A 14,004-nucleotide genomic window follows, 5' to 3' on the forward strand; every position below is an offset into this window, starting at 1 on the left:
CAGCTCTGGTCCTTTAAGATTTGTCCCGTGACGACTTCAACCGTCCATCGGCTGCGATTACAAGCAAAATGAACTGCTACCTGTCGGGCACAGTCGAAAAAAAGAAATTGGTGAAAACATTGAGCCACCATGAACGTCCTAACGACCTACACAATACAGGGTTGACCTGCACGGGCATGGACCAGACGATTTGCGCTCACGTGACCTTAGCTTCCAGGCCTAATAATCTTGTGGTCGCACTTAAAACTGTTGCTATTAGATTACATTTCATACTCAAATTATTTCCTTTAGATTAGCAATTGTTTTTATTCAAAAAATGTTTATCTGCGTTACATATTTTTCTTTAGACTTTGTGAGCCTTCAGACCGGAAAGATAGGGTATAGACCAATTTGGAGGGGGGGATGCTAAGTTTGTGCGTAGAAAGCCTAAGCAGTTAGTCTATGGCGTTGCCGCGTGACGGCGCCTTATGTTCCAGGCAGGGAGATCAAAGCTATTGCTTACAACGGCACACGCTGTAGAAAAGACACGAACGGTGTAGCCGACCTATCTACCTCGATTTACCCACTACAACCCATATACAAGAGACCATAAACGCAATACTCCAATTTTGTCATACAGGTAAGGTGTTTGTATCAGGCGAGATGTTTTTTTAAAAATGATCTGTGCGCTATCCGTGTCGCGCAAGAGTATACATTGCCTAGCAGAGATGTAGGGCACGCCACCTTTATTTTCATTCGGGCTATTGCTACACTTTTCGCAGCTATCCAACTTAGAAAATTGCGAAAAGAAACGCAGTGTGAGATTTAAAAAGAAAGGTGGTGCACATACATTTTTCGTGCACCCACTTGAAAAGTGATCATGTTCTCAACTGACTTCGGATCTGAATAGGACATGTGTATCACTGCAACTACTCACGCACCTCCATCGCAACTGATGTGAAGAACTCGTCTGGGTTGAACTTCCATCCAGTTCGGCATGTGTGGGCACTGCCGTCGACCGTGGTAACATTTGCACCGTCGTCGGACAGGCTCACAAGCTGACAGCGCTTCTGCGGCAGCGCCGTGAGGTCGGCAAAGTCTTCGAGAGAAGTGCCGTTCACGAAGCACCACTGGCTGGTTGGCGCGATGAGCAAAAAAACGTGAAAGAAGTAGGCCATTGCGGCATTTCCCGTGGCTATCACCAGAGCCAGCGTCATGACGCTCTTGTTGAAGAGGCCAAAGCCACCGACTTCCTCGAGCACCTTCTCGAACTCCATAGACCCAGTTGCGTCCCCGGCCGAAGGCGTCCCTTCTTGGGGCGCTTGTGACGATCGTCCGCTTCTCGTGGCTGAAGAAATCGACATGACGAAGCGGGCTTATCTGCAAAGTTTGAATTAGAGTCGTCGCAGTTCATCTAGGCTGGAACGTTGCACAATGTTAGCGCGGTGCATTTGAACGGCACACAGTGAACACAATGCGGCACACAATGCATACAGAGTCCGATTGGAACTCTAAATTTGGCTCGCTCCGCTACGCCGCCGAAGCTGTTGCGCAGCCCTCGGGCGCAAATGTGGAAAAGAGCTTCAGCTGGAAGTCTGGCGTGCTTAAATGCGCGGACCAAATGCCTCTTAACCGTACCTTTCGTTCCCACAGAGGTGCCAGACGAAAAAAAAAAAAGTTTCCCTGCTGCGACGCGCACATGTTTCGTAGCAAGCACTGTTGTATCAGCTCTGCAGGACTTGTGCTGGCAGTTTTCATTAAAGGCACAGTTGCTAACAGCTCTTTGCTTTTGACGTTACCGCCATGTTCGACGCACGCCGGAAGCGGCTGCAGGAAATACTGCTTTTTTATCGGTGAACCATTTTGAAAGGAGATTGTCCAGAGACAATAATTTCTTTTTTACAAAGCTGGCTGTTAATCAGTATATTATGCCAAACTGGACACATAAAAAAAGCGCTAAATGAGGCAGTGGATGGGAAAATCGCTCTTTCAAATATATTTGTGCCTTATACTGCGGAGAAATATGACAGCCGAGAAATAAGGCCTGTTAACTATGAATACGAAGGTCCATCTTCGCTTGTACAATTCAGTGTACAATGCACAATTTATTACGCTGCACCAAATTTGTGGGTCGCTTTCTTTTTTAATTTCGCCGAATAAGGTTATCCTCGCGCAGAAACATTTTGAGGAAGATGGCTTCATTTTTTAAATAACTTTTGCGGGTAATGAAATCTCTTTTACAATAATAACGACAATATACTAGACGAAGCTAGACGTTGCCTCCATTTATAACTTCATGAAAACTCCCACCCCCCTGCATGCATTTAACATGGACACCGACCGCCTCCAGGTTCCTCGCTTTCAGGTCATTTTCAGTCATGTCAATCCTTCGCCACTGCTTAAATTCTCTTGTCTGCTATTTCAGCAATGCAATAAATATTTCCCAGATGGGGTTACATTTTCCTCCCTTGTCTTATTATAACTCTCACAGGGTAGGACCTCGTTCCCTTTGAACGCATTGGCTCTTTCGAAACCCCTTACCTCGCTAACACATAATCACAATTCGGTGCCTTCCAGGATGCAAAGTGTGAGCACGTTCTCATTACTGCATAGTAATAGCACTGAGAATATGAGAAATGAGAGCACCAGGCTTATTATGATATCAATATAAAGGGAATGATAGGTTCCTTCCTTCCTTATACCTAGCTCTGTATTCTTGATGATCAATCGTTTTGCCTCCAGCTGGGCGATCAATCAATCCAGCAAAATGTCGAAGTTTGCAGAATTAGCCAGGACGTCAGTCAAGGCTCCGCAAAAGGGCACTTACATTTGAACGTCGTCTCTTCGGTTCGGGTTCCCGGAACAGAATACTTTGCCACCCTCGAGTACCAAGAGGAAACGTGGTAATTAAATAAATTAATAAATAAGTTGAAGTCGGACAAATGTCCGCGAAAGCGTTCCAACACAATGGACACTACACTTCGCTATGGCACGGCCACCGAGCTTGCTGCGCTGGTACCCCAGTTTCTCCACGTATTGCTGCCGTCGCTGCAACGTGAGTACTTCACTGCGCATGCGCGATGGTTCGCCGATTTTTGAATGAGCGGTCGACCGCACTCTTAGCTGCGTCGCGATCGAGCGGGGAAAGCCGTCGGCACGTGCAGTCAATCATGTGCTTACGTGCTATCGCATATCCCCCCCGACACCTCCCACTCCACGAAAAAGAAGCTCTCCGTCGTGGCCTTGACTCGTTGAATCGGTGAAGGCAACGGCCGTCGGCCCATACCCATTAGCCTTTCGCTTCACTCGTATATTCCTCCGTTGACTCCTCTCCTGTCAGAAATGACTAGTTCAGCTCCGCTTGGCTATTCCCAACTCGCGAACATAGCTTCCTCCAAAGCCGCTCACTTGGGTTTTCGAGCCCTCGGATACGGCTTCGCCGGAACGCACTTGCGCAACCCTTGCAGAACGTTGTCGGTCGTCTACCCCGTTTTCTCTCACGTGTGGCTATAGCGGGACCGCATCTCGAGGCGTTACGCACACTTCCAATGCGGTGTTCCGGTTGTGCTTTCTGCCGGACTCCAAACCAACGACGTTAAACTTGTTTTCCGTGTTGACGTCCGTGATGATGCCCTTCAAGGCGTAGTTGGCGGCTGCTGTGTCGAATCCGTGCAAGCCAGGTGCAACAGCGGCACCTTTTCCTGGACGTGTATCCTGGAGCACTGACTGTTATGTGCTTGCCGTTATCACCTGCTCGGACTTCGTGAGAGCGTGTGCATGCATTCTTTGAGGGGTGAATTCTAGGTATTTGTCACCATAAGACTCGACACTGTATTTAATTACGCTGTCGCAGAGGTCCTCAAAAGCTTGATTCATCATTAATTGGGCAGCTGCTTCTCGCTTCAGGAAAAAAAAAAAGTAGGGGGAGTGGTGCTGTAAACAAGGGCCACATAAAAAGCAAGGCCATTGGATAAATTTTTCATTTCCATGTCTTATTTTTTTGCCCTTTGACACACATTCTGCTATTTATTTCTTCTTTAGCTGCGACTGCACATGCTGTATACGTTTAGCTCTCACAAAAATTTACACTGCCACGGCCGCTGGATAAAAAAAATAATATAAAAGGATCCGGCCTGTCACGTGCATCGAAAACGCTGTCTTCCGCTGTGGCACCACCAGCCGGGACTGTTTGTCTGCGACCAGCGTACAAAACATGTCGGGAAATGTGCATAGAACCCCGATGCCCGACGCATCTTGCTAGCCGCAACTAGTGCTGTTTGGCCCAGCCAAGCGGCCAGGAATGCAATTACTGCTGTCACGTTCGCTCCTATTGCAGCCCGCCAGACGCGGCAGGCCGCACTTTTTTTTTTCTTTTTTTAATCCTGTAGCCGTGACACAGTGATCTGCTTGCACTTGCCTCATTTCATTGACGCTATAGTAAAGGACGTCTGCATATACAGTGTTCTTTTTTTTTTTTTGTTACTTCGAACACTCTGGAAAAAAAAAGAAAGCCCATGAAGGTTACTCGAATCACGTCGTTACCGATTGATTACGTGCCCAAGCAGACATCATTTGCAAGGAAAGCGAAATCAGTCAATTCACTTATTAAGCTAATTATAATAACTTCTCAGTCACAAACATTACGGCACATGTCTATATTGGAAACTCGAAGACTGTCGTCATAAAGGTCTAGTTTCCTGCTTCAACATTTCAAAAGGGCCACGTAAGCGGAAAGTGTTGGCCTCAAATTATTCGTTGAATTTTCCTGATTACACATGCTGCACTGCGAAGCGCGCCTCACAGTGCAACCATGCTTCGACGTAGCAGAGCGGTGTAAAAAAAAAAAACGAAAAAAAAAGAAGCTGCCGTCGCACTTCCCCCTTCTCACGATCGTGTTGCAATTGGCGGTCTGCGACATTCTCGATTGGATGCATAGTCGCTTTAGCAGCAGGGACCACAAACACCGCTTCACAGTCCCGCATAGCCCAGCTTCATTTTAAGCCGCCCTCCTACGTCAAAGGAGGGTTGCACCGCGAGCTGCGCTTCGCAGTGCTGCGTGGGTACTCAGGTAAATTCAACACATAATCTGAGGCTAATAATTATGGCTTAAATGTCCGTTTTGAAATATTGAAGCACGAAGCTAGACCTTTGTAGTGATCCGGGATAAACCGATAACAAAGACGACAAAGATGGAGAAGAAGAGGAGAACGAAGACATAGAGGACTGTAATGGCCGATTACTAGTATAATTAAAGTATTGCAGACTTTTACCGTGTGTGGGAACTTTGCATTTGGCACAGCCGATAGGATCCAGATCTGGGTGACCTCCCACCTTGCAAGACCTCGTCACGGGCTATGCTTTGGAACGTGAGAACTTCGTTGGGGCGCCGGAAGAACTGACTACACCACGCCTACTCGAAACCATCCCCAACAAAGCCAAGGCACCGATTAGAGACGTGACCGAAAGAGGTATCGTCAATATTGACGTAGAACTGGCAGAACTTGAGTCTTGAGGAACCAGATCGCAAATAAGTGTATCGCTCAAGGCGATACAGATCAGAACGAACTGCCGCATCTTGATGGCATAGTAAATGCCAAGGCACGACTAATTCAAGCGAAAATGCAGCGCATGGAACAACAGCAAACAATTTTGAGTACACTTGCCGCTGGTGCGATACGCCGAGAGACAGTGAAGCCGGAAATGTTTGATGGTGGCACAGCTGGTGCCGCTCTCTGGCTGGATTTTTTTCGCAGTAGGCGTGTGAGCGGAATCACTCGTTAAGCGACTCCTATCGGATACTTAACATGCGGCTATACCTATATGTGGCAACGCTAAAAAGTGGCATGATCTGCGCATCACAGGATATATGAAAGAAACCTGGGAAACGGGGGAATAAAGTTTTTTTCAGGCATTTCAATCGAACCTAGTCTACTTGTGGGACAAAACAATTTTTTACAAGCAGAGAGACAGCAATTTTCTGTACTGCTTGAGAAGAGGCGTCTACTGCGATTGGCGGATCCCACGCTTCCAGGTTCCTGTGTTGTGTCACTACACGGGAAGACAAAAGATTGCCAGAGACAAGCCCAGGTTAAGGCACCGTCCACTTCCGAGGAGCTGCTCTACTGTTTAAAGTATGCGTCGTTTGAATCCTGGCCTCAACATCCGTCAATACGCGAGTGCAACACAAACCGAAAAGGGGATGGACGCAGAACAGAAGAGACGGTTACTCTGCCAACATGAGTTGTCACATCCCTAGTCAAGTGGAATTCGCTAAGAATGTGTTCGGAAAATCCGCGAAGATCAGGACATCTGAGGCGCAGGAGACAATATTCCTTGTGAAATCCAACGTTTTGTTTGTCCTAATTATCGTGAATAATATCGAGATGCCCGCGGTCATCAATACAAGGTCTCGGTCAGTCTGATTAATGAGAAAAGAGTTGACAAAGACGAAATCTTTTCCAAAAGAGCTCTGAAAGTTCAAGGTTACGACGGAAACTGTCGAGAGCTAGCAAAATGGACGGATGCAAAAGTGGAATTAAGAGATCTAGAGGTCACCGTGAGGAAACTTGTCATGTCAGGAGTGGAGTCTGGTTTTCTTTTATGCTGTCCTGACATGAAACTATTCAAGATGAACATACTTTAGAACGACATCATCACCACCGAGAATTCCAGCCTCATTCAGCCATAGGATAGGACAGTCAGAAACTCTGAGGAGGTTTCGTTGAAATTTTCGGAACTTTTGTGTGTCGGCGCCTATCCTCCCGCGACAGCTGCAACTTCGAGACAAAAGTGTTGTGAGGAAGAAAGGCCATGGGCTAAGCTATGAAAAGAAAGTATGGCTTAAACAGAAGCTACAAGGAATGTTGGATTCTGGTACCATCAGACCTTCGACCTCTCCGTTTGCCTCACCCATTACCATAGTACCAAAAGAAGACGGATCCTATCACTTGTGTAAAGATTACTGACTTATCAACCGACAAACATACTTGTTCTCTTTCCCGATGCTACGAATTGACGAAATAATTTATGAAAACGGTGGCTAACAGTGCTTTTCCAGGATAGACCTATGTAAAGGGTGTTGGCAAGCCCACTCAAATAGGAAACCAAGATGTTCAGTGCGTTTATTACGCCTTTCGACATCTGCAAATATAACCGGCTGCATTTGGCCCGAGAAAACACAGGCGCATGGCTCCGGAAAATGATGAACTCTCTGCTCAAAGAATTTATTGGTAAATTTTGCAGTGTGTATGTCTACGACATTACTCGTCTATTCAAGAACTTGAGCTGACCACATTAATCATCCATCAATGGTTCTAGGTGCATTGAGCAGGGACAGCTTAAGCTCACCGTCAGAAAGAGTGAATTCTTCTGCCAGAGGATTGTTTTTCTCGGCAGAATATTTGATGGGAAGACGAAAGAAGAAAGTGTTCAGCGTATCAAGAGTCTTCCCAAGCCCCTTGATCTGCACTCTCTTCTTAAGCTTTGCCGGACATTACCGGGCCTTCATAAGGGATTATGCAACAAAGACAAAATGTCTCACAGCCCTTACCCAAAAGAGGCCCCATTTATGTGGTCTGAACACTGCAAGCGGTGTTATGGAGACCTTGTTGACATTATTTCTTCAGGCCCTGTCCTGACGCTCCCAGATTTTAACCTGCCTTTTAATCTGTACACTGACGCCTCTCATTATGGTACGGGAGCCACTCTTTATCAAAGACATGTTAACAAGCCTGTTGCGAAACAACTACAAGTGATAGGATATTTTTCTTACACATTTACCAAGGTCCAAATAAACTATGCTACGACAGAAAAAAGAAGCATTGGCCGTAGTCATGGTCCTCAAATATTTTAGAAGATATCTGGAAGAAAGAAGCTTCAAATTTTTTACGGATAATGAAGCCCTAACTCACCTCTGGCAACTCACACAGCCAAAAGATAGAGTAACAAGATGGGTGAGTGAAATTCAACAGTAGACTTTCGAGGTAGTGCATCGTGCAGGACAAACGCCCCAGGACGCAGATGCTTTGTCTATCCTTATGCAGCAAAAGAAGTTACCCACGAAGGAGTGAATAGGAGCGAATTGTGGGAAGGAACGCAAGAAATGAAGATACAAAACGGAAAGTTAGAAGTCTCCGAAACAGAAAAACCTTCTATACTGCCACTCTACCACGACAGACCGGAGTCTAGAGACCATGACTGATTCACTAAAACTTACAGAAAACTAACGCAAAGATTCACTTGGAAAGGCATGAAGACAGATGTCGCTAAACACAAAAACCTGTCACAACTGTCAACTTTGCAAAGTCAAGTTCAGGCCAAGTGGAAACAAAATGGTCACGCCGGTATATTCAAATGTATCTTTCGAAATACTACATCTTGATTTTGCTGAATTCAAAAAAAAGCGCGAAGGAGTCGAAAAGACGTAAGCATTGCTAGTTGCAATGAAGGAGCATTTTGTGGCTGCTAAAGCTGCCAAGGAGAATGCAAATTCCGTAACTTCTTTTCTAGAGAGGAATATCCTCTTCAATGTTAAGGTCATCGTTGCGGACAATCGACCGGCATTCAGAAGCGTAAAACTTCGCCGTTGGGATGAAGCAAGAGGCGTCGAGCTGCGTTTTCCAGCACCCTATCTCCCAGAGGCGAATCCTTTTGCAGAAAGGGTGTTTCGGGACTTGAAGGCCATTCCTAGCTCTATGCCCCAACTTCCAAGGCATCAGCCATCCCTGCAAAAAGAAACATGCCCCAACGAAAAGAAAAATGCATCAGCCATCCTTCTGTTTCATTGCTGGATAAGGAAAATTCCCTTCTGTCATCACATCTTTAACGCATTTTCATCGTAAGTGCTTGTTACATGCGTCTTGCTGTTTTTTATGTTGACCGGGTGGCTTTGGTCCACGGCATTTTATCTCAAGTGTTATATGCGCTATATAGGCGAACTCTGTTGACTAGATCGCGCAGATCTGCGGGTAATTAAGCGGGAAGTTCTTCGATAATAAAACCAGTTCTTAGAAAGCGCTCGTCCTTGTGTTGCTCCTCTTCTTTGTCCCTGTTTGTTTGCGCACAAAAAGTTAAAAAAAAATGAATCTGTTCCAACTAGGCCGACTGCAGTTGAACCAGAAAGAAAAGTTTCGTAAAACAATAAAAAAGATCTTGAACAAACGTCACCAGTCTACGATGCCCGATATTGAACCAGGAGACATGGTGCTGGTCCGAAAGGGGTTGGATTCAAAGTGCCACTTTATAGGCCCATATTCAGTATTGAAAACAGCAAAGCATCAAGGGATTCTGAAGATCGTGTACGATCAAGGACCCCGAGGAAAAAGAGAAGAGGCGTCTATCGCTAATATTCTTCAATATCATCCCAGGAGAGGTAATAGAAGCTCGGGAGGATGTAGTCATCCGGGATGAACCGATAACACAGACGACAAAGATGGACAAGAGGAGAACGAAGACATGGAGTACTGTAATGGCAGCTGACTAGTATAATTATTGAAGACTACCATGTGTGGGAACCTCATAACATTTATGACGATTTCCGTCACCTTTCCAATATAAACATGTACCGTAAAGCTTCTGAGAAGTTTTTAACGTAACTAGTCTAATGAATGAATTGATTGCTTTGATTGTTCTTGCAACTGATGTCCACCTGGGCACATAATTAATCTGTAGAGATATGATTCGTGTAACATTTGCGGGCTTCTCTTGAAAAAAAAAAAGATGTTCGAAGCAAAAGAAAATACACGTATATGTAACCCTATGTTACATACCAGTGTCGCAAGTGTCACTGGTTTTCACAAGCCTAGAGCAGGTATCATGTATTCACCGTTGAATCATCAATCACCCTTCTACGCTCCACGGTGGCTTAGCGGCGACACCGTGGCCGAGGTCGCGGCTTCTACTCCAGGCCGCGGCGGCCTCATTTCGATGGGCACAAAATGCAGAAACGCACTTGTCCTTAAATTTAGGCGCACGTTAACGAAAGCGAGCTGGTCGAAATTAATCCGCAGTCACCCACTACGGCATGCACCTCACAATCATGTCATGATTTGGGCGCGTAAGACCCCACAATTTGTTTAATTTAAAGATTTACCAACCTTGCCCGTAACCGGGCTCTTGTGGATGATTCAAACTCAGGCTGACGGTTTTGTTCTGGGTAGCCTTTGCACGAGAGGGGCACGCAGGGCGAGGACCTGATAGCCCTCTAACTCGGCATTGGCGGATGGGACTTCGCAGTGTTTCAGTTTGTGCCATCCGCAAGAGCGTGGGGAGCTCTTCGGTTAGGTTGGGTGTGGTAACGAGAATTGTCCTTGTGCTCGAGCTGTCAGACAGGTTTAAGTCACGTTATCCTTACCCTAAAATATTAGACACCATCGGCTTTCTTGCACAGGCGCTGTCACTCACGGCCCAGCACAGACAATCGCGTTGGGCTTTTTACGCCGTAAGCTGTTGTTGGCTCATTACAATAGCCGTTTCGGTTGGCGATGTTGTCCGCCGTCGCCGCTGCCCGTAGCAGCTATCGCCGGGAATGAGAAAACCCAGTTGCCGCCGGTATTGAGCCCGGGCCCGCTGCGTGGGAGTTGGATACTCTACCCCTGAGTCTCGCCAGCGCTTGCTAGCACGTGGCGGAAAAGATTCCCTATGAATGCGTCAGAGCGCGCGACGACATGCGTGCCGCGTAGCACCGATACGTGCGCATTTACCATTGCACTTGCATATTATTGCACCAGGTGGACCGCCATGTAGTAGATGCATAGGTAGCGGTACAAGGCAGTTACGGAAGGCTCGAGGAAGAAGTTTAAGGAGATGTATACAAGAATGCTAAAAATAATATATATTGTGTACCTGATTAAATCCTACTGGCTAGGTAACTGTGCCACCGCCGCGTTTAAGAGGGGATGCGAATAGATCATCATCACCATCATTAGCGTCGTATTGTGCCACTTGTAAAGTCAAGCTGGCTAGATGACTATGTCACCGCCGCGTTTCAAAGTGGATGCTGGTAGATAGAGAACTATTGAGGAAGAAAAAGATTATAGAGATGTATATATATTGATGTAATAATGAAAAGCATGTATGACTTATCTGACTAATTCAAGCAGGCTAGGTGAGTGTTTGTCCCCATCCCTTTTCAAAAGGAATCCCATTAAATCATCATCATCATCATTAGCATCGTATCTTGCAATTTGACACGTGATGGGACATGCGCCCCACGTAACGTCAATACGTACAAACTTTGCATTACAGTTCCGTTATTTTCTACCAGGTGTCCCGACATGTAGCAATTCCATAGAGCAGTTTCATGCTGCAAGTAGCTGGACCTGGTTAACTCAAGCAGGCTAGGCGACCATTTGTCCCAACCAGTTTCGAAGGCGATACCAATAAACTATCATTATTGTCATCATCAACAACAAAAACAATGTGCCGTGCCACGGCTCAAGGGATGTGACATGTGCGCCACGTAGTCTGGATATACCCGTGTTTGCTCTTCGGTACACGTTATGGCGCCTCCTCGCAAGGTACGAACCGCTACTGAAGAAGCGAATCATAGAGCTGCGCGGGCGGCTACAACCAGGCAGCATCGGGCTCAGTAGACCGCTGTGCAGAGAGCCGGACAAGCCGCAACTCACCGTCGACGCCGTGCGGAATCTTCAGATCGTTCTCCTGAAAAAGGATTATTTATTTATTTATTTATTTATTTATTTATTTATTTATTTATTTATTTATTTATTTACAAATACTGCAATCCAGTTACGAGATTTTTGCAGGATGGGGATACATCATTATGACACGATTAGCAGGGCAAAGAAAAGAAAAATTACATGTACTAGTAAAAAGGCAATACAGATATAAAATAAAAGATACGTTTCCAGTACAACTGAATCAATGCATCTATTGCAAGTGCAAATGTAACAGAACGAAAAATAAGAAAATTACACAATACGGGACATAAACAAATTCAGGGATGGCTGCAACACCACATCGTTGGACAGCTGATTCCATTCAGTTACGACGCTAGGGAAAAAATTAGTATTTAAAGCAATTTTTGCAGCTAGTGAAGGGGGTAATTGTTAGTGCATGCCGATGAGAACAGACTTTGCCGCGAAGACCCTGTACTGCGTGGGGCCTAAAATGGAGCTCATATGGAGACGCTCCTCCAGTTTACGCTGTGACTATGCTGTGTGTGCCGCGCAGGCCTGTGGCTGTTTCGTTGCGGTGCTGCTTTGCCAACAGCTAGAACCATATTTATTGGTGATCGCTTTAAAGGCTGTTGTTCGAGCTCATCGTCGGTCTCAGCATTATTTAAGTTATTTGTAAAACTACGCGCATTCAAACGAAGTGCGAGGTAGTATTGCACATAATTCAAGCACTTGCATGAGCTGAGGGAAAGTTCGTGTTCAACAGAAATATTAAAAGGTAATGTGAGCCACGTATCACGCTGCTAGATACTAACATTAATGCAAATAGCATCCTTTCCATTATCACAACAGTTTTCTACCGGCTATCTAGCTGTCTAGCTATCTAGCCATCCCATCAAAAACATGGGTGGATTCCACGTGCGCGCTCGCGCGATGAAACGCCGTTGGTACGTAGCGAAGCCTTGGCACAACGGGCGGAGTGATAAAGTTTCGTTACCGAACTTCTTGCGTACCTTCCACAGCGTTGCACCTGATGTCTGAAACATAAAACCTATGCCAACCCTTAGGCGACAAATGAGAGTTACCTCCCGTCGTGCTGAGCCTTGTGCAGGGCGCAGCTTGAGATGAGGACCCAGCGAACAAAGGCGCTGATGTTTAAAGTCTGCCGAATTCCATTGCACTCTTCACTCTTCAATGAACATCTTTGTTGCCAACATGGGTGTCTCCCACTGGGCATGTGCCCGTGGGTGTGCGCTGTTCTTCAATGAGCATCTTTGGCACCAACTTGGGTCACTATATGTGCCACTGGAAATGCATGGAATTCCCGGCGGCACCGCCAGAACGCTCGGCGTATATGAGCATACTGTACGAGCATATATGCTCCCCTCAGGACCTCCAGCGCAGCGTGTCCAGAAGGAAGCGCGAGGGAGGAGCCCGACTGTAGTGCACGCGTCATTCATGCCACACTTCCGTTATTCGCACATATGGATAGTCATCGCAGATGAGTTCTGCGGGAATCTTTTTTAGTGGAGTTACGATAGCGATGTTCAGAGAGAATGTTTAGCTGAAAGATGTGTGATTTCAAAGCACGAAGTAAGCGTGCCGTGTTAGACCCCAGATTGTATCAGGAAACCCGAATCTATGTTGCTGTGAAGTTGTTTTTCCCAGTGTTCGTATTTTTCGCAAGTGCAGAGCAACCCTTCTTTCTAATTTGACCTAAGTGCAGGCGATTCTTGCTTAATATGCGACTTGTACTCTTTGGTGTCCGTCTTCTGTGATGCAGCTGGTTTATCGCCTGTTGTGTCTATGTGCGCATAGTGTATCTTATCTCTTGTGTTTTCTTTTTTTTTATCCGTTGGCCTGTTAATCTCGGGCCACCTCGTGGTTTCGTTTGCCAGTACAACTTTACTGCATTCAGTCTATATGCGTATTGCTACTTCTCATCAACTATTCTTTCTGTGTGCTTGATTTTGCCTCGGGCTATACAGCGACCTTGTTTGCTCTCTTTAGCTCTAGTCCTTGGCGTTCCCAAAATTTGACACTCTTTATTAGGCTATTATTTGCTTTATTTACTATTATGTGAAAAGATGTAGCCATTAGCAATTTAAGGTAATAATTTATTTTAGTTTCCTTAGAAATATTACCTTACGACAAACAAGAAAGTCTGTACGCTTATATGCGAACACGTAGCCTATATGCGAAAAGCTCCGCAGGGGCCTCAGCAGGCATTTGATGTGTTGCGACACCACGTGCCCGAGCGCATGAGGGTTGGACCCTCCCGCGTGTAGCCGTGCGTGACATAACCGTGTCGGGGGAAAGGGAGACCCTGGGGTTTGAACCGATTCCAGGTGGTCGGACCCAGCACGCCGTTCGAGATTTCAGTAGGAAA

General features: G+C 46.1%; 1 protein-coding gene across 1 annotated transcript in view; it reads right to left on the reverse strand.

Moving 5' to 3' along the window:
* Positions 1-3,037, reverse strand: part of LOC126541539 (solute carrier family 22 member 7-like) — a 40,317-nt gene extending 37,280 nt beyond the window's left edge. The window contains exons 1-2 of the mRNA XM_050188344.3: positions 2,807-3,037; positions 921-1,359 (exon numbers count right to left, since the gene is read on the reverse strand). Of these exons, the coding sequence (XP_050044301.2) occupies positions 921-1,343 (423 nt within the window). The 5' untranslated portion in view covers positions 1,344-1,359; positions 2,807-3,037. The remainder of the gene's footprint in view (positions 1-920; positions 1,360-2,806) is intronic.
* Between the last annotated feature and the right edge of the window lie 10,967 nt (positions 3,038-14,004).

The sequence above is a fragment of the Dermacentor andersoni genome, chromosome 2 (genome assembly GCF_023375885.2).
Source record: "Dermacentor andersoni chromosome 2, qqDerAnde1_hic_scaffold, whole genome shotgun sequence".
NCBI classification, from domain to species: Eukaryota; Metazoa; Arthropoda; class Arachnida; order Ixodida; family Ixodidae; genus Dermacentor; species Dermacentor andersoni.